We start from the raw sequence: 24,268 nt of genomic DNA on the forward strand, positions 1-24,268 counted from the left end.
TAGCAAAATAATAATATAAATAACAAAATATATACATGAATAGTAGATAGCGAAAGAATGAAACTTTATATACAAAGTGCAAACAATAAGTAATTATTAATATATACATTTTTACAATAATTCAATTAAATGATTATAATTTCATTTACATACATTTTAGTAATTTAAAATTTAAAATAAATATATGAAAGTTACACTAAGAGACGCTCTTGTAAATAATTAAATGTTATAAAGATTTATAAAATAAAGTAAAAGTTGTAATTGTTCGTGAAATAAACTAAATATTGCAATAGTTCAACTCATCGATTAAAACTATTTATGAAGAGTGACTACAAAAGGATGCAACGGTAGAATACTACATTTATTCGGGTTGCAATTTTCTAAAAAACATAACCATAAAATATTTATTTTTAACTTTTAAAATAAATAACAAAAAGTTGTGATAAAATTACACACTGTTTCCAACTGCAAAACACATTTATGGGTGTTATCTTTCAAATAGATTATGTTAGTTGAAGGTGATACATGTAAGTGAGTGAATGGTGATTAGTCGAGTTATGTGTTTTTGGAGACAACTATCTTCTTCCTTTCATCAATATACATATGTTGTAAGTAGTTGAATATCATAATATGGCTAGATTTATAATTATTAATTTTGTTGATGAATTAGTATTTAAGAAATTAACAAAATTTGATGGTTCCGACATTATTAATTCGTAGAGATTTTGCTGTACAAACTATTCAACTAGTGGGACATATCCACTTTGGATATTCATTAAGAGACAAAGCTAGAGTTATTTATTTCATTTCTAACATTATAGTGCTACAATTCTAAATAAATGATCGAAACTATATACTCTCTCTTCCTTTTCAATTTATTTTATAGAAAAAACGCACATATTAAAAAATATATATTAAAACTGATTATAAATGTATTAATAATGTGATTTCAAATTTTCTATAGTTCTAAACCATTGATATTTAATTATTTGTCTTGAAGTTTAAAATTCATCAATAATAACTACTCATTCTGTTCTTTTTTAATTAATTTTCTAGAAAAACACACATATTAATAAAACATATAAAACTGATTATAAATGTATTAATTTTTGTGATTTACAATTTTTTATAATTTTAAACCAATGATATTCAATTATTTGTCTTGAAATTTAAAATTCATCAATAATAACTAATAAATAGTGCATAAAAAACTTAAAAAATTAAACAATATTGTTTTCTAAAAGATCAAGTAATAAGGAACCGAAGGAGTACTAAATAGTGCATAGAAACCTAAAAAATCAACTTTTTTGAAACAAATTTTTTTCCTAAAAAATCAAATAATAAGGAGCAAAAGGAGTATAATCTAATCTCTAACCGATATATAATCTCATTTAACTATAAAATTTAAATCTTAATCTTCTTTGATTAACCCAAACCGATATATAATCTCATTTAATTACAAAATCTAAACCTTAATCTTCTAATTAGAAACTCAATCCGATATTAAACCCGTTTAATTGTAAAATTTAAATTTTAACAATACTTTTTAAATTTAAACTGATATTTAGTTTTGTTTAATTGTAAAATTTAAATCCGTTTATAATTCAGATCGATATTTAATTATAAATCTAAACCGATATTTAACTTTGTTTAATCATATAATCTAATCCTAAAAAATTCTTATATAAACTCAACCAATATATCATTTCGTTTTGATAGTGGAGTATATTTTATAATTAAATGAATTTTAGTTTTATTAGCTAGCTGATTATGATTGGCTAAAATAGAAAGAGTAAAGAGTGAATAAGAAGGTTCATTTTTGGTTTTCAAATTATCCATCTTTATTTTTTGTCCTGGATACTGGATAGGCCTTTATCTTTCATTCTTGGGGTTTCGCATCTCTTCCACTAATTTATTTGAGATGGAATTCCATTGAGAATATTCGTCTCTTCTTTCTTTCGTTCTCAATTCCCATCCCATATTCCCCATGGCAGCTTCTTTTTGCGGCAGCCGGAGATACGATGTTTTCCCGAGCTTCAGTAAGGTAGATGTCCGCAGGTCATTCCTCGCGCATCTTCTCAAGGAGCTCGACCGCAGATTAATCAATACGTTCACAGATCATGGTATGGAGAGAAACCTCCCAATCGACGCTGAACTTTTATCGGCGATAGCAGAATCGAGGATCTCAATAGTCATCTTCTCTAAAAACTATGCTTCTTCCACGTGGTGCTTAGATGAATTGGTTGAGATCCACACGTGTTATAAGGAATTGGCTCAAATAGTGGTTCCGGTTTTCTTTAACGTACATCCTTCGCAAGTTAAAAAACAGACCGGAGAATTTGGTAAGGTTTTTGGAAAGACATGCAAAGGTAAACCAGAGAATCGGAAACTAAGATGGATGCAAGCTCTAGCAGCGGTAGCAAATATTGCTGGATATGATCTTCAGAACTGGTATTTTCTTTTCCATTCCAACCCTAATATATATATGTGCCTGTGTTCAATTTTGGGGTGCCTCTTTAATGACAAAATTGACTATTGTTATTAGGCCTGATGAAGCTGTCATGATTGAGATGGTAGCTGACGATGTTTCGAAAAAACTTTTTAAATCATCGAATGATTTCAGTGATATCGTCGGGATTGAAGCTCATTTAGAGGCAATGAGTTCAATATTGCGCTTGAAATCTGAGAAAGCTAGAATGGTCGGGATTTCGGGGCCTTCAGGGATTGGTAAGACTACCATCGCAAAAGCTCTTTTCAGTAAACTCTCTCCCCAATTCCACCTTCGTGCTTTCGTTACTTATAAAAGAACCAACCAGGACGACTATGACATGAAGTTGTGTTGGATAGAAAAATTTCTGTCAGAAATTCTTGGTCAAAAGGACTTGAAGGTTTTGGATTTAGGTGCGGTGGAACAAAGTCTAATGCACAAGAAAGTTCTTATCATTCTTGACGATGTAGATGATCTTGAGCTATTAAAGACCTTGGTGGGACAAACTGGATGGTTCGGGTTTGGAAGCAGAATTGTTGTGATCACTCAGGATAGGCAGCTTCTCAAGGCTCATGATATTAACCTCATATATGAGGTGGCCTTCCCATCTGCCCATCTTGCTCTTGAGATTTTCTGCCAATCTGCTTTTGGGAAAATATATCCACCATCTGATTTTAGAGAACTCTCTGTTGAATTTGCATATCTTGCCGGCAATCTTCCTTTGGATCTTAGGGTCTTGGGTTTGGCCATGAAAGGAAAGCACAGGGAGGAGTGGATAGAGATGCTGCCTAGGCTCCGAAATGATTTGGACGGGAAATTTAAGAAAACATTGAGAAATTACCTGCCTGTGATACGGAAGCGCGTTTCCAATGAAGAAGGGGGCCGTGAGAAATTGAAAAAGGGAAATAAAAAGTTGGATTTGGATGAGGAGTTTCCTGGTGGAGAAATTTACAGTGATGAGATACCTTCGCCAACATCTAACTGGAAAGATACAGATGACTTTGATTCAGGGGACATCATTCCAATCATTGCAGACAAATCTACTACTATAATTCCCAACAGGAGGCACTCGAACGATGACTGGTGTTCTTTCTGTGAGTTCCTCAGAAACCGTATACCCCCGTTGAATCCCTTTAAATGTAGTGCCAATGATGTCATTGATTTTCTTCGCACACGGCAGGTTTTAGGCAGCACTGAGGCTCTCGTTGACCGCCTCATTTTCAGTAGTGAGGCATTTGGCATAAAACCTGAGGAAAACCCTTTTCGCAGCCAAGCTGTAACATCGTACTTGAAGGCGGCCAGGGATATGACACGAGAAAAAGAATGCATACTTGTGTTTTCGTGCCACGACAACCTTGATGTAGATGAAACATCTTTCATTGAAGCCATCTCAAAAGAATTGCACAAGCAGGGGTTCATCCCTTTGACATATAATCTTTTGGGCAGAGAGAACCTCGATGAGGAGATGTTATACGGATCTAGAGTCGGTATCATGATACTTTCAAGTAGTTATGTTTCTTCTAGACAGTCCCTGGATCACCTGGTTGCAGTTATGGAGCATTGGAAAACAACAGACCTTGTAATTATTCCTATATATTTTAAAGTAAGACTTTCAGACATTTGTGGGTTGAAAGGCAGGTTTGAAGCAGCGTTTCTGCAGCTTCATATGTCTCTCCAGGAAGACAGAGTTCAGAAATGGAAGGCGGCTATGTCTGAAATAGTGTCCATCGGTGGACATGAATGGACCAAGGGGTATATTTACTTATCTTTGTTGTCCCTTTACTATTCAAAGCTAGTTTATTAATATTTGGAAGAGTATTTCTTATTGGTGTGGTGCTAAATCAGTACTTCCATTTTCTCTGTCCTATTTGCAGAAGTCAGTTTATTCTTGCCGAGGAAGTTGTAAGAAATGCATCCTTAAGGCTATATCTGAAAAGTAGCAAGAATCTGCTTGGAATCTTAGCGTTGTTAAATCACTCCCAGTCTACAGACGTGGAAATTATGGGAATCTGGGGTATAGCAGGAATAGGTAAGACATCGATTGCAAGAGAAATATTTGAATTACATGCTCCACATTATGATTTCTGTTACTTCCTGCAAGACTTTCATCTAATGTGTCAGATGAAAAGGCCGAGGCAATTGCGTGAAGATTTTATCTCAAAATTGTTTGGGGAAGAAAAAGGTCTAGGTGCTAGTGATGTAAAGCCAAGTTTCATGAGGGACTGGTTCCATAAAAAAACGATTCTTCTCGTTCTTGATGACGTGAGTAATGCCAGAGATGCAGAAGCTGTAATCGGAGGGTTTGGCTGGTTTTCTCATGGACACAGAATCATCTTAACCTCTAGGAGTAAACAAGTTCTTGTACAGTGTAAGGTTAAAAAGCCATACGAGATCCAAAAATTAAGCGATTTTGAATCGTTTCGTCTCTGCAAACAATATTTGGATGGCGAAAATCCGGTCATCTCTGAGCTTATCAGCTGCAGTAGTGGTATTCCATTGGCTCTCAAACTTTTAGTTTCCTCTGTATCAAAGCAGTATATAACGAATATGAAAGACCATCTCCAAAGCTTGAGGAAAGATCCTCCTACTCAGATTCAAGAAGCATTTCGGAGAAGTTTTGATGGACTAGATGAAAACGAGAAAAACATATTTTTGGATCTTGCATGTTTTTTCAGGGGGCAGAGCAAAGATTATGCGGTGCTATTACTTGATGCTTGTGGTTTTTTTACATATATGGGAATCTGTGAGCTCATTGACGAGTCACTCATTAGCCTTGTAGACAACAAGATAGAGATGCCTATTCCTTTTCAAGACATGGGCCGAATTATTGTTCATGAAGAAGATGAGGATCCATGTGAACGTAGCAGATTGTGGGACTCGAAGGACATCGTTGATGTTTTGACAAACAATTCAGTAAGTCGAACTGTGTTTAGTTCTTTTAACACTTCAGATACTTCGTGCATTCGTGGTTATCCTTTCTTTAGTTGTAACAGGTGAGGGTTTCTTACTTATGTGATTGTTTTTGTCAGGGAACAGAAGCAATTGAGGGCATCTTCCTGGATGCGTCTGACTTGACCTGCGAGCTTAGTCCTACTGTGTTTGGTAAGATGTATAATCTTAGATTGCTGAAGTTCTATTGTTCAACCTCTGGGAACCAGTGCAAGCTTACTCTACCTCACGGCCTAGACACTTTGCCTGATGAGCTAAGTCTACTTCACTGGGAGAATTACCCTCTGGTTTACTTGCCTCAGAAATTTAATCCTGTGAACCTTGTAGAGTTAAACATGCCTTATAGCAACATGGAGAAGTTGTGGGAAGGAAAGAAAGTAAGTGTTGACATTATGGTTTTTAAAGCTGCTTGCATGAATTTATAACCTTGCATCTGATGACTAATCTTGGTTATTGATGTTGTAAATAGAATCTCGAGAAGCTAAAGAACATCAAACTGAGTCACTCCAGAGAATTAACTGATATCCTGATGTTATCAGAAGCCCTGAACCTGGAACACATTGATCTCGAAGGGTGTACGAGTCTGATTGATGTTAGCATGTCTATTCCTTGTTGTGGGAAGCTTGTTTCCTTGAATATGAAAGACTGTTCTCGTTTGCGAAGTCTGCCTTCTATGGTTGATTTAACAACTCTCAAGCTTCTTAATTTGTCTGGCTGCTCAGAATTTGAGGATATTCAGGATTTTGCACCAAACCTGGAAGAGATATATCTAGCTGGGACATCCATTAGAGAGCTTCCGTTGTCAATCAGGAATCTCACTGAACTTGTTACGCTAGATCTGGAGAACTGCGAAAGGCTTCAGGAAATGCCGAGTCTTCCGGTGGAAATAATCAGGAGAACCTGAAAAAACGCAGAAATCACCTCTCAATCCCTGTTCTACCAAGGGATTGTGATGTAATTGTGGTATATTCTCGGACCGTGTATTCTCTATCTTATTTCCCAAACGTTTTTGTAGATTAGGCAAGGAAAGGAAAAATCCTAATTGACACAGATTTGTTAATAGATTTAGATGATCATTGTGTTTTAATAATATTATTGTTATTTGTTGTATTTTAACAGTTCTATAATGATAATTGTGATCTCAAAATCTCGTTTATTATTAGACTTTGTGTAAATTTGATTCTAAAGCAAACTTAGTCTGAATTCTGGTGCATACCTCGGTATTATTTTGTTTTATTGGAGACGGTGTTAATGTTATCATGATCCTCATTGTTTTCTTATGATATCAAACTCCAAATCTGTAACATTAAAAGTTAAGAAATAGCTAGTTGTTTAGAAGACTAAACACAAAAAGTAAAGCATGAAAAGAACCATGATTAAACAAAGCCATATAAATCTACTTTTCAATAAGTGTTTTAAAAACATGTCTAGGTAGCCGTTTAGAGCATCTCCATCAGTAGTGAAAAAGTAGGAGATAGAGTCATAGAGGTATTTGAGAAACTTAGACCATCCACATTGCATATATTTTTTGTGTGTCTTTTCATATAAATATTATTAATAAAGTATGAATAGTCTTTTTAAGACCCATTTATCAATGTATCTCAAAATGTCTTCTTTGAGACCTTTTTGGAGAGATGTCTTTCATTTAAAGACCCTCATATTATTTAATAAATTAAATTTATGTGGGAAGACATTTAAACTGAATGTGCAATGTGGATGCTCTAAAGCAACTGTCTTTCCATGTGTCTTTATATTATTGGCCAAAATCTACTTTTATAATTCAAAATTTAAATAAATAACTTAATTATTATAAATTGATTAACATAATATTGTTGATAAACCCACACAGTATAAGACCGATGGAGATGGTCTTAGGCCCCGCTTAGACGCGTAGACGACCAAGATTTGTATAAGTTTTGTTTTAACGTTTTTTCAATTTTTAATTACATAAAGTTTATTTATAAGTTCTAGCTTCATTGTTTAATATGAATTGAAGAAAGTGAGATTTGTAAAATTAACCTTTTTTTACTACTTTTTTGCAATAATACCTTTTTATGTTGTCCATTTTTAAAAATACTCATTTCCTTGAATAGAATGACCAAATTACCCTCATCTAATAGGAACATGTAATTGGAAACTGAAATTTTTCCGCAAAAAAAAAAATCCCGCCAAACTTTTTTTCCGCCAAAACAAAAAATTCCCGCCAAAAAAAAAATTCCCGGCAAATATCTTTTTCATAACAAATCTTTTCTCAGCCAAAAAAATACTTTTAAAAATCCTTGTAAATTTAAAGTAATAGAGAGTCTAAGTTTAAATTAAAGAATTTAATATAAATTTAAACAAAACTTAGATAAACATTTAAAGTAAACAAAACTTAGATAAACTTATATTTTGAAATTACAAATATTTAATTTTACATATAGTTTTTTTTCTATATTTAAAAGTTATTCTTTCTTAAATTATTAAAAAAATACTGAAACTTAAAGAATATTGAAAATTAAATATACTAAATAATAATAAAAACTTAATATTTATGGTGTATGAACTAAAATTAAATATATGAACTAAAACTAACTTGGTATCCTTTTTAGTTTTGTTATTTTTAATTTATTGCATAAGTTTTTAATTAAATGAATATTGCTATTTGTTAGTATATATATTCGTTGTTACAAATATATCTACGTGTTGTCGTAGCTCAGCGGTAGAGCTCATAAAACCACGTCGTTTTGATTTAACAGAAAATTCTAACAAAAAGTTAACTCCGTTTACAAAAATTTCACGGCATGCCCACAATGGCCCAATCAACAAAATTTGACTATTTAATCAAAAAATCAAAAAAAAGTTTTATGATTTAAATGACATTTCGAAAGTTCAGATCTTTTTCATTCCAAATTTAAAAGCTAGCACTTTTTTCGACATTTTTCCTTTCTAAAATTTGGATAAAATTGCAATGCAATTTGTAATATTAAACATTGTTAAGTATAAGTATGACTTTTTATTTATTTGGATCCAGAATCATTTACTTTTTTCTTATATTATTTTTTGAACAAATACTTTAATTTAAGTCGAAGGGAACATTCACTTTACATATTTTTTTTCTTTATGAATTGAGTAAATTATGTCTGCTTTTAAGATTAGAATCACAACATATACAACAAAAGCATTAGATTTTAATTTATATAAACTGATTCAAAAAAAATCTAAAAATAGGTTCATGCAAAGATGAAAGAAGAATTGGTAATAAAGTTTTCAAAATATCAGGTCATGTTCGTTTCATCAGTCAGATGAATCATCTGGATGGAGATGAATTTTGATGTTCGTTTGGTGCCAAAAACGGTTCATTCAGATGATCCATCCAAATGAATCATCTGGATGAGTTTGAAAATTTAGACTAAATTTTGAAACTCATTTGACTGAACTAAATTGGATCATTTGGATGGAGATAATTCAGTCTAAAATAACAAATGACAAAAATACCCTAATTATTTCAAGTGATTATTTAGATAAAAAACAAATAGACTTAAATCTTATTTTACAATTATTTTTTAAAAAAATAATGAAATTAAATTTTCTGCTAAAACCGCAAAATCATTTTTTCCGCTACAACCGTAAAATTCCGTTTTCCAGCCAAACCCGTAAAATTACGTTTTCCCGCCAAAACTGCAAAATCATTTTTTCCCCGCAAAAACCGCAAAATTCCATTTTCCCGCCAAAACCGCAAAATCACGGTTTCCCGGCAAACCCGTAAAACCGTGTTTTCTCGCCAAAAAAAAAAACCACGTTTTCCCGCCAAAATCGTAAAATCACGTTTTCCCGCAAAAACCGTAAAATTGTGTTTTCCGCCAAAACCGCAAAAATTACGTTTTCCCGCCAAAACCGTAAAATCACGTTTTCCCGCCAAAACCACAAAAATTATGTTCTTCCGCCAAAAACGTAAAATTTTGTTTTCCGCCAAAACTGTAAAATCGAGTTTTCTCGTCAAAACCGTAAAATCACGTTTTTCCGCCAAAATCGTAAAATAATTTTGTAAATGTAAAAAACTATTACTTGAAATTTATTTACTTTTAAATATATCTTAGATTAAGAATTAAAATTAATATGTTTACAAGTAATAATAAAAATATAATTAGATGAAAACATGGGTATTTTAGGTATTTGTATTATTACAAATCATTTGGATGGAGATAGAGGTAAGCAAACGAACAACATCTCATTCGGATGGTCCAGTCAAATGAACCGACTAAAAATGAAATGAACAAGAGTCAAATGAATCATCTAGATGGACATGTTGAATAGATAAGTTGGATGGATCTGTCAAATGGAAAAACGAACAGGGCCTAATATATTAAACTAAGAACTAAAAAAAGTATACTTTTGCTGACCAAATTAGAGAAAGAGAAAAAAATATTTTGGAACAGAAGGATGGATTCCATCCAAGTATTCAACCAATGAAAAAAACACGCGGATCATTCCTCGAATGTTCAGCGCCACAATCTTTTCTATCTATCCAATACACTTGTAGAAGAGACTTTCCTCAAGTGGACTTGTGTAATCATCGACCTCCTCTAATGGCTTTTGCTTCTTCTTCCTCTTCTATAGTTCTCTCCAAATGCGAATTCGACGTGTTCGTGAGTTTCAGAGGCGCGGATACGCGTCATGACTTCACTTCTCACCTCGTTAAGTACCTGCGTGGGAAAGGTATCGATGTTTTCTCCGATGCCAAACTCCGGGGAGGTGAGTACATCTCGCTTCTCTTTGACAGGATCGAGCAATCGAAGATGTCAATCGTTGTCTTCTCAGAGGATTACGCCAACTCCTGGTGGTGCTTGGAGGAAGTCGGGAAGATTATGCAGCGCAGGAAAGAATTCAATCATGGAGTTTTACCGATCTTCTACAAAGTCAGTAAATCTGATGTTTCGAATCAGACAGGGAGTTTTGAAGCCGTATTCCAGAGCCCCACAAAGATTTTTAATGGAGATGAACAAAAAATTGAGGAATTGAAGGTTGCTCTGAAGACAGCTTCCAATATCCGTGGCTTTGTATATCCTGAGAACAGGTACCTGAAATAGCGATACTGTTCTTAAATTGCATAGATTCATCTTCTAGAATCTAGAGGCCACGGTATATTTTTGAACATTTGTTTCCAGCTACCTCTTGTTCAATTTGTTTTAAACTTGTATATTCGTGCAATCTGCAGCTCGGAGCCTGATTTTTTAGATGAAATCGTGAAGAATACTTTCAGGATGCTGAATGAATTGTCTCCATGTGTAATCCCTGATGATCTACCAGGAATTGAATCACGTTCCAAGGAACTGGAGAAGCTATTGATGTTCGATAATGATGAATGTGTCCGTGTCGTTGGAGTTCTTGGGATGACTGGTATCGGCAAGACAACGGTTGCTGATATCGTATATAAACAGAACTTCCAGAGGTTTGATGGATACGAGTTCCTTGAAGACATTGAAGATAACTCTAAGCGGTATGGATTACCTTATTTGTACCAAAAACTCCTCCATAAATTATTGGATGGAGAAAATGTTGATGTCAGAGCGCAGGGAAGACCGGAAAACTTTCTAAGGAACAAGAAATTGTTTATTGTGCTGGACAATGTGACCGAAGAGAAACAAATAGAATATCTTATCGGAAAGAAGAATGTGTACAGGCAAGGAAGTAGGATTGTTATAATAACAAGAGACAAGAAACTGCTGCAGAAAAACGCTGATGCTACATATGTGGTTCCCAGATTAAATGACAGGGAAGCTATGGAGTTATTCTGCCTTCAGGTATTTGGCAACCACTATCCCACGGAAGAATTTGTGGATCTATCAAACGATTTTGTTTGTTATGCTAAAGGGCTTCCGTTAGCTTTGAAGTTGTTAGGTAAGGGTCTATTAACCCATGATATAAACTACTGGAAGAAGAAATTGGAGTTTTTACAGGTAAATCCAGACAAGGAGCTTCAGAAAGAGCTGAAATCGAGTTATAAAGCACTTGATGATGATCAGAAGAGCGTATTTCTGGACATAGCATGTTTTTTCAGGTCAGAGAAAGCAGATTTTGTTTCAAGCATTCTGAAATCAGACGACATTGATGCTAAAGATGTGATGAGAGAACTTGAGGAGAAGTGCCTTGTAACCATTTCTTACGATAGGATTGAGATGCATGATCTATTGCATGCAATGGGGAAGGAAATTGGAAAAGAAAAATCCATCAGAAAGGCAGGCGAACGTCGTAGGTTGTGGAACCACAAAGATATTCGTGATATCCTGGAGCATAACACGGTACATCATATCTACAGTTGGTTTACTTCTTCTGGTATTTTGTTTTTATGTCGACCTTTCACTGTTCCTTAATCTTTTTCTCTTGCTACCAGGGCACTGAATGTGTTAGAGGCATCTTCTTGAACATGTCTGAAGTCAGAAGAATCAAGCTTTTTCCTGCTGCTTTCACGATGTTGTCAAAACTCAAATTCCTGAAATTCCACAGTTCTCATTGTTCTCAGTGGTGTGATAATGACCATATATTTCAGTGCTCCAAAGTCCCTGATCACTTTCCAGATGAGCTTGTTTACCTTCACTGGCAGGGGTATCCCTATGATTGCCTGCCATCAGATTTCGATCCAAAGGAACTTGTCGATCTTAGTCTGCGTTATAGCCACATCAAACAACTGTGGGAAGATGAGAAGGTTCATCTCTCTATATATTTTCTTATCTAAAAAATTATTATTCTCTAGTTTTGCTGCTGATTAGTTACATTATCTTTGTCTACGTGCCACAGAATACAGAAAGTTTAAGATGGGTCGATCTCGGTCAGTCAAAAGACTTGCTAAATTTATCAGGTTTATCCAGGGCCAAAAATCTTGAAAGATTGGATCTTGAAGGCTGTACGAGTTTGGATCTCTTGGGCTCAGTAAAACAGATGAACGAACTTATTTACCTGAACCTCAGAGACTGCACAAGCCTTGAGAGTCTTCCAAAGGGATTCAAAATAAAATCTCTTAAGACTCTGATCCTCAGTGGTTGCTTAAAACTTAAGGACTTTCATATTATATCAGAAAGTATTGAATCCCTTCATTTGGAAGGCACAGCAATCGAACGAGTTGTTGAACACATCGAGAGTCTTCACAGCCTTATTTTGCTGAATCTCAAGAATTGTGAGAAATTGAAGTATCTTCCCAACGATCTTTACAAGCTGAAATCTCTCCAAGAACTGGTTCTCTCTGGTTGTTCAGCGCTGGAGAGTCTTCCGCCCATCAAAGAGAAGATGGAATGCTTAGAGATTTTGCTTATGGATGGAACGTCTATCAAACAAACACCTGAAATGAGTTGTTTGAGTAACCTCAAAATTTGTTCGTTCTGTCGACCTGTTATCGACGATTCCACAGGGTTGGTAGTTTTACCTTTCTCGGGCAACTCTTTTTTATCAGACCTCTATCTCACGAACTGCAATATTGACAAATTGCCAGATAAATTTAGCTCCTTACGATCGTTGCGGTGTCTATGCTTAAGCAGAAACAATATAGAGACCCTACCTGAAAGCATCGAGAAACTTTACTCTTTGTTGTTGCTTGACTTGAAGCATTGCTGTAGGCTCAAATCTCTTCCTCTGCTTCCATCTAACCTACAGTACTTAGATGCTCATGGGTGTGGTTCTCTGGAAAATGTTTCAAAACCACTAACGATTCCTCTCGTAACCGAGAGGATGCATACTACTTTCATTTTTACGGATTGCTTCAAGCTGAACCAAGCGGAGAAGGAAGATATTGTAGCTCAGGCCCAACTCAAGAGTCAGTTACTGGCAAGGACATCTCGTCATCATAATCATAAGGTCCATTTCAATTTAACTCTATTGTTGTGGTGATACCTCCTTGGTCATAAGCTCATGCTTAAATGGTTTTCTTTGTAACCCATTTCAGGGACTACTTCTGGATCCTCTGGTTGCCGTTTGCTTTCCAGGACATGACATACCCTCATGGTTCTCCCATCAAAAAATGGGATCTTTGATAGAAACCGACCTGCTTCCACACTGGTGTAACAGTAAGTTTATTGGAGCTTCACTATGTGTTGTTGTCACCTTCAAGGATCATGAAGGTCATCATGCCAACCGTTTATCTGTAAGATGCAAGTCCAAATTCAAAAGTCAAAACGGTCAGTTTATCAGCTTTAGTTTCTGTCTTGGAGGGTGGAACGAGTCATGTGGATCATCTTGCCATGAACCACGGAAACTTGGATCTGACCATGTGTTTATCAGTTATAACAACTGTAATGTGCCAGTCTTCAAATGGAGCGAAGAGACTAATGAAGGTAATAGATGTCATCCCACTAGTGCCTCATTCGAATTCTACCTTACTGATGAAACCGAAAGAAAACTAGAATGCTGCGAGATTTTAAGGTGTGGGATGAATTTTTTATATGCTCGAGATGAGAACGACCGTAAATTCCAGGGAATACGGGTTACAGACACTGTTGAGCGTACATCTAGTGAGGCTCTTGTAACCATTCGAGGTCAGTCCCACTCACGGATTGAAGAGAGAAGATATGGCAGAATAAGAGATGAAATCATGGATATGACTGGATCCTCCATGATAGGAGGTCCCGAGTCTTAAAAACAAATGAAAGGTAGAATACTTATTGGACTTTATTGTTCTTGAACTTCTCTTAGTAGCTTTCATATATTTAAACACAATGTAGATTGATGTAGGAACTTAAAGATGTTGCATTGCTTTTCAGACCCTTTGGTGTGTCGACAGGGACTTCTATCAACTAACCTGGCTGCAGCTTGACTTTGAGCTTATCGTTGAATGTGACTGGTTCGATGCCATTCGAAGCTGATTGATGAAGTCGTCACTAGACAACTACTGTGTCACTTCAAAAGACAAAACAGAGTATGGTCTTTACTCTTTGTTTCTCCCTTTACTGTACATCACATGTATGCTCAATTTCTAGATTTTTGTCGAACAACTGGTCCAAAAGGCTCCATTGTTTCATAAAGTGTTTCTCAAAATAATGCTCTGGAAATTGAAGGGAAAAATGAAGAAGTTGCTGGAGAGATCCCATTTCTTGGGTGATAAGTAGACATATAGGCTTAGATATATGTCTTAGATTGTGTTCTATAATGGATGAAAAAAATGGTGTATTACGTTGTATAGATGATATTTTTTGGGTAAAAGTTTTTGGTTTGAAGCAAAAGGATCAACGATGAGCAGAAGTTTTGTTCGTAGCTATATATTTTTTGGGTAAAAAATTGTGCATTACGTGATTTCTCCGCGAGACCACGTTCTTTATTAGGTTGATTCGATCCAAACTCATCGACGTGAATTTCCGAACAAAACACTCTTAACCTCTAAATTTATTGTTTAAATTTCAATTCTTTGCCTACAGGCTTAAGAACCTTTGGGTTTAGAAAAGTTGCTGAGTCTGAACAAGAATGCGAATATGCAAACGATGATTTTGTGAGAGGTAAACCTGAGCTTACGTTGGATATTGAAATCACGAGATTGAAAAGTTTTGTCACAGGACAACCTTTCATGTTTGAAGGAATCCTACCAGGATTGGTTTCCCCGGAGACTATGATAGCTTATTTTATGGCTATTAAGGAGAAATTAAAGACAGCTTTAGCAAAGGATATATCAAAACCACTTTATGAATTATTGGTCTTTTTATATTTTATCTTTGGACTAATTATTTATTTTCTTGTTGTTGTTCTGTTGCTCGACTAAAACTAATTCTTTAGTGGTTTAATTGTGAGATTATGAGATTTTGGACTTTTTTTTACGTGTTAGTTTGATAATCTTAAAGAACGAAGCATTGTTGTGTTACTATGTCTATTACTAAAATTTCATCTTTGTTTTGGTTTGTTAGACGAAAAACTCCTCATCTATCTTTGATCAGTTTTGTGAACGCAAGTTCCAATGAAAAAGCTTCTAGGAACTTCATTGACTTGTGTTTTCCGAAATTTAAACATGGATGATTGAAGAAAATGATAATCTGATGATCAAGTTAAGGGGTCCTACGAAATGTCAAAATCATAACATTAAACGATACTTTTAATGAAATATTCTTGATAAGGAGATTGTCGGATATAGACGTTGACAAAGAAAAAAGAATGATTGCAAATTAAACTTTAATGATACAAACTGAAGTATCCATCAAAATGTAAATCAAACCACATGCAGCACAACAAAAGACAAGAAAAGAACGACAATGTCCGTTTGTAATAATTCATTAATCGCACAGGGAATTAACAGAATGATTAGACAGCATACGCCGTAGGAGGGTAAGGTTGAGCTCCAGCATTGTAACCTTGATTGGCTTGTGGTGCAGCCGGGTAAGCGGTTGGCATTGTCCGGCCACCGCCAGCTTTAGTTATCCCTTGATTTTGACCCATGTAGAAGCATCCTACACAACCACCAATGGCTAGGAACACCATGAAAATGAACAATGGTAGCGAGAAATACACAATGAACATCGCTTAAAATCGTAGAGATTAACTAAGCAGATGTTAAAGCGATAAAAACTGGTAAGCAAAGGAGAAGGAGATGTAGAGGGAATGAAGAAACAAAGAAGAGAGTTTCATGGATTTATAAGGGAATGTTGTTGTTGCTACAAGGTATATTGACTTTTAAGAAAATGCAAAGAAACTAAAATAGTAATGATTGGCAAGTGTTCTATATTTATATGCAAGTACAGAGTAAATGAATTTGTATATCAAAAGTCAGATCATCACATGCAAATTTAAACATGTATCAAAGGAATTGAATTATTTTTATTTTTGAATTAATTTGTTTTATAAATACCGTTTTGTCGAGTTTAGGGACTAATATCTTGAAAAAGAATTAATCTAATATTATGTTCATGTTTGACTGTTGAATTCCTTGTTTTATATTTCCCATTAATCCACTTGCGAACTACTTAGACATCACTAAGTACATGATTCTCAATCCAAAAGACACATACCTCATGAACAACAACAAAGCATAAAAGAATCTATTTACATATTAATACTGAGTATTTATATGTAATTGTTCTACATTATTGAAACCGACTAAGCTTCCCTTCTCTTCTCCAACTCACGTGCTTTCTCTTCTCCACTCATGTGCTTCTTCCTCTTAGTGTATACTTGATACGGTATACCATTGTCATACAACGTATGCAGGCTTGTAGGATTGAAAGAAGACCTCTCTTCACATTTCTCATACAATATATGCATGAAACAAATGTTATTGATGTCTTATGACAGATAATTTCATGCATGCAAGCCTACTACAGAAAACAAATAATGTATATTCTTAGCAAGTATCAAGGTTATATGAGCTACATCCATCGATCCCCTGATTTCTCTTACAACTTATATAATCGTAAAACTGACTTAGCTTACGCCGCCTTCCAACTAAATTATTCTTGAGTTTTACTTTTGTAATTTGATATATCTCTTTCAGCGTCTGCTTCATATCTATTACCTTCTCCGTTGTAAGGCTCACTAGAGATTCATCATGATTTCCATCATATGGCAATTGGAAGAACCGCTCTATACATTTATTAAACTCGGTCTCCCATGGATTATCATGGTCGCAGTCTACTCTCTGAATTTGTTTCCCTAATTTTTTTGATGATATTAGCTTCTTCCGAATATCATTGGCAACTTTTTCAATCATGTCTGCATCCGATGCCCTACCAATAGAAAAGATCTTATGGTCTCATAAATCATGCAAAATGTATATAAGATTATTCAAGAAAAAGCAAGTAATAATGAATTAGAGACATGTACCAATTCAAAGAACATTCGCCAGCAATGCTTGCTGCATCAGTCAAAGCACGACTCCATCTTTGTCGCTCATCATTTATAGTCTTCTTGCAAGTTTTCTTGAAACCTTTTCCAAAGTGTCCGCTTTGATTCCGAATATCGGAAGGATTGACCTTGTAGAAAATAGGCATCACTACTTGACCCAACTCTTCCCAGCACTTCATGATCTCCATCAATTGAAGCAAGCACAAACTTGAGGAGGCGTAATTTTCCGAGAACACAACAACCGCAATGCTTGATTCTTTTATAACTTTGTTGATCAGCGAGCGGCTTAGGATCTTATCACCTATGCATATACGAATTCCTTTGTATACGAGCTTCTTGAGAAAGTCACTGATGAATTGTTTCCGAAAATCTTTACCATGGAAGCTCACAAAAACATCATTGTTTCGGTTGCAAGGTGAGCCCGAAGCCATAGATACCAACTCTTTTGTGCTAGCAGGCAGCATATGAATGATTTCTCTAGAAAAATTTCGTTGCAGAGGAGGCATCATTACTTCCCCATTGGAAGATATATCTATGAGATACCTGCCAGCTAAGTCTTCGAGCGTAGACTCAATTACAAAGTCAGTACTAGCAAGAAATTGTGCTAGCAAATCAGCCTTCTCACCACCGAGCAAACATGCTATGTAAAGAAATAAAGCTTTTTCTCTTTGTTTTAAACCAGCATAGTTAACTCTTAATCTCTTTTTACCTTTACCATCTAAAAGCTTCAGTGAATCCATTGAAGAACATTGTGGGGTCATCGTGTTTCCACTTGAGCTGCCAGCTGCATCATTAATCACATAGACTCCACATTTTGTTATAGTGCAACTATCGCCTACATGCATCTCCTGCTTGTTGACCGGGAATATTTCAAAGACAACTAGATCAGCCAAGATACCGAAGACATCTCCTTCAAATAATATACTTGGATGCATTTTAAGATCAAAAAAGACAAACATGTGATCGTCGTTAATCTTAGGAACAACTTCGCCTGGAGCCCAGCAATGAAAAATATTATCACGCTTATGAGCATGGCCTTTTTTGTCATTCCATCTGCAAACACACCTAAAGCCTAAACCAGCAGTATCATGAAAATCCTTTGAGAATGAAACTTCAACTAATATTGCAAAGCCCACGAGCGTACTTCTCGTTTTTGGATTTAGAATAATCATTGTTGAAGATCCTGGTTGTAGATAAAGTTTGGAATCTCGACTTGTAGGTGAAGGTAGACAGAAGCTGCAAGCTAGTGCGTTTTCGAGTCCCTGTTGCACCAAGGCAAAACAAGTCAGTAAATGTTGAACATTTAGAGCATCTCCATCCATGGTATGAAATGGAGTTCTAAAAACTTAATAAAATACAAATATTAATATAGATACTAACTATAGGTGGGTTTCTCAAGTTTTGAGAGCCCTAATTAATATTTAACTAATATTTATACTATTATAATTTTCGAGAATCCTATCCTCATACTATGGATAGAGGTATTTTTTGAACATCTATATTCGAGATTTCTCACACACTACAAAAAATATAAGTATTCATAGCACATTAGAATAACACAATTATTCTGTTTCTCTAGTGTAAAAAAAACACGTTATGGTTTTTCGCACACAATTCTTTTGTTTTTTCCGTTATTATTGTACAGTTCTTATATATGAGATATAGATAGATAGAAAGAGAAAGACCTGCTGTGGTTTCCTGCATTCTACAATAGCCGGTGCATTCGCTAAAACTTCGCTAACCATGTGTGAGGGTAGGCCAAAGCAATTACTGAACGTGTAATACCTAGGAAGCTGCTTGAAGTCCGGAGTAATTAATTGCAGTGATGAACAACCGTGCGCATTCAAGAGTTGTAGACTTCGGGGAAGCTGTGGGAGTGATCTGAGGTTTTCGCAATAGCGTAACCTTAGACTGAGTAGTTTAGAAAAATCCTTGATGCTTACTGGCACCTCTGTGAAACCGTTCCTACTAAGATCCAATGTCTTTAGTGAAGGCATCCAACGTATCTCTTCAGGAATATACTGCAAACGTGCCTTATAAAGAGACAAAGTAACTCTATGTTCATAAAATATGAAGAAACAAAATGGCAGCTTTGATCGAAGTAGCATGACTGTAGGAGCTGGACGTAGTTCTCTGACTTTTGGTAGAGAACTTGTGAATACCTCAAGCTCTGAGCAGTTTGATAGATCAAGAACTTTGAGGGGATTCAAGTTGTGCATTTCCATTGGCAAGTGTCGGAGTCTATTGCAGTTCTTCAGATCTAATGTATCAAGTAGAGCTAGATCCCCAATAGACGGTGGCAATTCTCTGATGGCAGTGCCAGCAAGATATAACTCTATTAGATTTAGAGGAAGATCAACAATAATTTCCAGCTTCGAGCAGCCAGACAGTTTGAGCATGACAAGAAATTCCAATTTACTCATTCCCGTTGGCAGACCCTGAAGCTTCTTGCAGTTCTCCAAATCTAATAGAACAACTTCAGAGAGAGTCTCAAGCAGTGTTGATGGGAACTCCTTTACCGCGGTGCCGGCTAGATATAACTCTTTAAGGTTTCTTGGGAGTTCCTTAATATTCTCAAGATTTGAGCAGCCAGACAGTTTCAGCACGGCAAGATATTTCATGTTACTCATTCCCATCGGCAAGTCTCGAAGCCTTTCGCAATTCTCCATATCTAGTTTGACAAGTTTAGAGATATGGTGGCACAACGATGATGGAACTTCTTTTATGGCAGTCTTAGCCAGATATAACCTTTTCAGGTTTTGGGGGAAACCCTGAATATCTTCAAGTTCTGAGCAACCAGAAAAATCAAGAACTTCAAGAGACTCAAAAATAACAATGTCAGGCAGACTTCCCAAATGAGAACTATCTTTCAGCTTCAAGACTTGCTTACGGTGATCTTGGTTAGAAGAGCTAACATTTTCCAACTTCCTTGTTAATCTTTGGCTTTCTGATGAATGATTCAACGAGGATAGATCTCTTATGCCAGTTCCCTGAAGATGCAGTTTCCTAATAGACGGTGGCACCTTTGGAAAACTTTTTATCTTTTTGCAAGTTGAGAGATCCACAATACGGAGATGTTGTAATTGACCCGTGTCTGGAAAACTTTGAAGCTCTAAACATCCCTTGAGATCAATTTTTTCGATGTTTGGAGAATATTGAAGTTCATCAACGTTAAGTAATTGCACGGAACAGCTGAGCGTGATCCTCTTTAAGACCTCAAGATTCTGAACAAACAAGCAAACATGAAAAAATTCTTAGAAATTATTCCGATGATTATTACTTTTCCAATAGCATCGTGACACATATGCACATCCTGCATGGTACACATATATATATATATATATTTATTTCGTTTTTTTTTTTTGGTAAATGCGGCATATATATATATATATATATATATATATTCCCATAATGAAATGTTAAATTAGAGGTAATGACACCCTATAATGGCAACTATGATGGTAAAAATCACTATATGTGTAAACCATGCACGTTTGTTTTTGATGTCTACGAACCTTGGTTCCTCCCCAAAGTTTCTTAAGTTTACTGCAGGGCATATTGAGTTCCACAAGATACTGAAAACCAAAGTTTTGTGGAAAAGAGTGCAGAGGATAACATGTCCAGTGGAGAAGTCTTAGCTCAGGCGGCAGAAATTGAGGGTCCCCTGGAAGGAACAAGTCAGGATCCTTCGTAGGATTAATGGAGCTGTAAATCGTCAGATATCTTAGGTTATACATATGCTGAAACGCGATATGACCTTTGAAGGGTAAGTTAGAAGTGTCCAAGTTTATGGCTTTAACATCTTCATAGCCCTGAAAGGACAAGAGAAATCAAAAAGGTTTGGTTGCTTAAATTAGAAAAAAAAAAAAAAAAGTACTTGTAAGTGTTTGAAAGAATACTCATAATGTGAAAAACGAATAATACCTGTTCTGATTCTCGGATTTCTTTATGTTCTATAAGAGATTGACTGTTGGAAGCATCCACGAATCTATAACACATCCCTATCTCATCGCTTTGATCATTGATGATTTTGAGGCCAACATCGTAGATCAAATTATTCACTTGCACTCTGTTTTCTGAAACAGTTACAAAACTTTTGTCCACAAGAGCTTCGATTCCAACTCGTGGAAAGAATCCACAACCGGCAAGAGATTGCATTACGTTGTCCACATTTGCTCCCCTAAAGGTAAACACAATGTCCAGAAAGATTTCCTTCTCACTGACACTAAGTGCATCATAGCTGCTTTTAAGTTTAACGAAAATCTTGTCGGAAAGATGTCGCTTGAGTTCAAGGACTACACTCTTCATATCTAAAGGTGTTTTGCCCTTCAGATTCTTGCCACAAATGCTGAGAGCTAACGGGTTTCCGTTAGCATAGTCAACGAATTTCATAGACAACTCCAGGAGGTTCTGATCTGGTACATCTTTTCCAAACGCACATCTGGAGAACAGCTGCAGAGACTCGTGCTTGTTTAAGCCTTGAACCTTATATATCTCGTTGACCTGACATTGGACAAGTACTTGCTTATCTTGAGAGGTTACGATTATCAAGCTTCCAGGACCAAGCCAGTCAAATTCACAAAGAAAACTCGTTGCACCCAGTGGCTTGCGCACATCATCGAGAACAAGAAGAATTCTTTTACTGCGTAATGTTTTTAAAAGAATGCTCAGTCTTGTAACTTGAGGGTTTACGCCAAGCTGTTTCTCCAACAACCCAAAGAAGCCCTTCTCCTGAAACTCCCTGTCGAAGTCTTCGATGAAGCAAGAAGCTTCAAAGTCACGGGAAAGTTGGTCATAAGCTGCTCTAGCAAGTGTCGTCTTTCCTATGCCTGCCATACCCCATATACCTAAGCTGCGGATGATGCAGCCTGGTTGCTTGCAAAGCAAGTATTCTATCTTCGTCAATCTGGAGTAGACTCCAATTCTACCCCTACGGTCAAGTTTTTGACGCACGTCGGCAACAATTTTTTCCACAAGTTCGGAGTCGCTGCATTTTTATACAAATCGTCTTATTAAAGATATTTTAATATATCAACTAACGAGGTCATGGTTAAAAGGATTTTCCGGATTAGACATTTTCAACATTTTCGGAGACATATTTATTGATCTAATTCAAAAATAATATTAAATTTGTATATTATTATTATCTATCTTCATTTCACAAAGCATGAAGGCTAAAAAAAATACAAAAAAGATCCCTTTTAAGGGGAAAAGGGGGAAAAAAATCTAAATTTTAGAAAAGTAGGCTAATTCTCTTTATTGTTCAGCAGAATTCAAGATATTTCGAAACGTTTTTTTTTTTTTCCCCACTAATATTTCAAAACGTTTTGTAAAATGGTTTGACTCCTAAAAATGAACACACAAAATATTTCCAAACGTTTTGTAAATCTAAGGACGCCGTTTTGATAAGTAAATTTGAACTTCAGAAAACCTCAATCACAAAATAATATATTTTCTTGATTAGGTTAGTTAACTATATTTGCGAAAAGAAGCAAAGAAGAACTCAATTTTCTTTGGGAACTCATTTAAGTCAACTGCTTTTTTTTGTTCTGAATTACCAAATTCGAACACTAATCAAGATATAAAAATGGTTCTACTTGTACAAACCTTCGCTTATGAGATGATACGTGTCCTCCTCGTAAGTCTGCGATGTCCCATAGAGCGTTCCGCCACTCGTCTACCTTATCGTCAGGATACATCTTTTTCAGTTCCAAGCAATGTTTCTTCACTATGGAATTTGTGAGTCCGTAGAAAACTGGAACCACAACTAGGCCCTTGCTACGTCGGCACTTAGAAACCTTCAAAAACTCGTTTAGGCATCCTTTGGACGAAGCGAAATTCTCAGAGAAAATCACCACTGAAACCCTTGCTTTCGCTATAGCTGCATCACTCTCCTCCGCAAATCTATCATCGCTTGCTGAGTCTTCACTGGCGAAAACAGAGACGCCTTTGCGTTGAAACTCTGCAGAGAGATGGCTTACAAAGGAGTGCCGTATCGTATCCTCCCATCTATTAAAGCTGATGTAAACCTCCTTACCGTCGACCATTATTCTAGAGCGTCTGCTTGAAGACTTTCAAAAATGATTTCCCGTTTTATGGATTCTATACAGAAAATTATATACAGGCCGTTCGTTGAAAATGTAAATACGTGTTAACAATAATTTTATCTTTCAACTAACGTGTACAAAGTTCTTTTCCCAAACATTTCCTTTCGTTTTCCTCGATGTTTCTTGGAAGTTTTAAAGTATTAAAAAAAAAAAAAAAACAAACAAACAAAGTCAATGGTGGAAGCTCCCTTGACATACATATTGGTTGACCAAGGATTTATTAACGCTTCTATACTGAGATTCGAATCCCAGATACTGCGGTTTATTAGCAGATTTGCAGATTAATGAAAGCAAATGTGCATGAAATTTCCAACGATGTACAATTATAACCGTTCGCCAGGATTCTACGCAGAGAATATCATTGAAGCTCTCCATCAAGAGCATTGAAAAGAAGAATGAGGTATCATATGTCGTAAATCTAATAAGGGTCAGAAAGAATTGTCCGTAGTAGAATCGTTTATATAACAGCTTTTATAATTTGCAATAAATAATAAATCTAAGACGACAAAAAAAAAGTAAGTGAAATTTTGAGAAAGTTCTTTCTTGTTTGCAAAAACAACCCTATTTTTATACCAAAAATTCTATTAAATATTGATATATTATTGTAAACAGTTTAATTCTAAAGAGTTTAAAAGACAAACACAAACTTATCCTTTCAAGAAGATTATTGAGTTTTATATTGTTTTACATGGTTTCGGAGCTGAAGTAAATTCAAACACATATAAACTATCCAAAGTATAAGTTTATCTCTAATATGAATGAAAATATTAATCATTTTAAGATGCCATGTTAGGAATATAATATTAATAAGAAAATGTGACATAATGTGTCCTTACACTTATTCATTGTTGACTAGTTTTCAGTTACAAATTGATAAAGTTAGTAACCCTCGCAAATAAGAAAAAAAAACAATTTGATCAATCCGACCAAGATGTAA

At 35.5% G+C, this 24,268-nt stretch overlaps 3 protein-coding genes across 17 annotated transcripts; 2 read left to right on the top strand and 1 right to left on the bottom strand.

Annotated features, from left to right (window-relative positions):
- The first annotated feature begins 1,762 nt into the window (after nucleotides 1-1,762).
- Nucleotides 1,763-6,634, top strand: AT4G19500 (nucleoside-triphosphatase/transmembrane receptor/nucleotide binding/ATP binding protein). 2 transcript variants are annotated; one of them, NM_001341343.1, is made up of 6 exons: nucleotides 1,763-2,451; nucleotides 2,546-3,582; nucleotides 3,669-4,240; nucleotides 4,363-5,401; nucleotides 5,518-5,814; nucleotides 5,907-6,634. In NM_001341343.1, exons 2-6 carry the CDS (start codon nucleotides 3,565-3,567, stop codon nucleotides 6,339-6,341), a joined length of 2,361 nt encoding a protein of 786 aa, NP_001319997.1. In that variant the 5' UTR covers nucleotides 1,763-2,451; nucleotides 2,546-3,564; the 3' UTR covers nucleotides 6,342-6,634. The 2 variants fall into 2 exon arrangements, with proteins under 2 accessions (NP_001319997.1, NP_193685.6); NM_118070.7 differs by having other exon boundaries at nucleotides 2,546-4,240.
- A 3,185-nt stretch (nucleotides 6,635-9,819) lies between these two features.
- AT4G19510 (Disease resistance protein (TIR-NBS-LRR class)) lies at nucleotides 9,820-15,237 on the top strand (the record flags this gene model as incomplete). 10 transcript variants are annotated; one of them, NM_118071.6, is made up of 8 exons in its annotated part: nucleotides 9,886-10,493; nucleotides 10,635-11,477; nucleotides 11,589-11,718; nucleotides 11,811-12,122; nucleotides 12,215-13,264; nucleotides 13,353-14,055; nucleotides 14,128-14,321; nucleotides 14,818-15,237. In NM_118071.6, the coding sequence occupies 6 exons, from the start codon at nucleotides 9,886-9,888 to the stop codon at nucleotides 14,040-14,042; spliced, it is 3,633 nt and encodes a 1,210-aa protein (NP_193686.5). In that variant the 3' UTR covers nucleotides 14,043-14,055; nucleotides 14,128-14,321; nucleotides 14,818-15,237. The 10 variants fall into 10 exon arrangements, with proteins under 10 accessions (NP_001328451.1, NP_001328448.1, NP_001328447.1 ...); NM_001341351.1 differs by lacking the exon at nucleotides 14,818-15,237 and having other exon boundaries at nucleotides 10,635-11,099; nucleotides 11,181-11,718; nucleotides 12,215-12,822; nucleotides 12,903-13,264; nucleotides 14,167-14,362; NM_179079.2 differs by lacking the exon at nucleotides 14,818-15,237 and having other exon boundaries at nucleotides 9,906-10,493; nucleotides 10,635-11,718; nucleotides 12,215-12,826; ... (2 more) ...; nucleotides 13,711-14,055; nucleotides 14,167-14,668.
- Nucleotides 15,238-15,469: 232 nt separating this feature from the next.
- AT4G19520 (disease resistance protein (TIR-NBS-LRR class) family) lies at nucleotides 15,470-23,481 on the bottom strand. Of its 5 annotated transcripts, none has more exons than NM_118072.4 (8): nucleotides 22,832-23,280; nucleotides 21,149-22,211; nucleotides 20,740-21,036; nucleotides 18,910-20,448; nucleotides 17,204-18,486; nucleotides 16,814-17,106; nucleotides 16,510-16,665; nucleotides 15,470-15,852 (listed from the first exon to the last, which is right to left on the bottom strand). In NM_118072.4, exons 1-8 carry the CDS (start codon nucleotides 23,269-23,271, stop codon nucleotides 15,689-15,691), a joined length of 5,235 nt encoding a protein of 1,744 aa, NP_193687.3. In that variant the 5' UTR covers nucleotides 23,272-23,280; the 3' UTR covers nucleotides 15,470-15,688. The 5 variants fall into 5 exon arrangements, with proteins under 5 accessions (NP_193687.3, NP_001329583.1, NP_001329580.1 ...); NM_001341353.1 differs by having other exon boundaries at nucleotides 16,814-17,123; NM_001341352.1 differs by having other exon boundaries at nucleotides 16,510-17,106; nucleotides 22,832-23,357.
- Between the last annotated feature and the right edge of the window lie 787 nt (nucleotides 23,482-24,268).

This window comes from Arabidopsis thaliana, chromosome 4 (genome assembly GCF_000001735.4).
Source record: "Arabidopsis thaliana chromosome 4, partial sequence".
NCBI lineage: Eukaryota > Viridiplantae > Streptophyta > Magnoliopsida > Brassicales > Brassicaceae > Arabidopsis > Arabidopsis thaliana.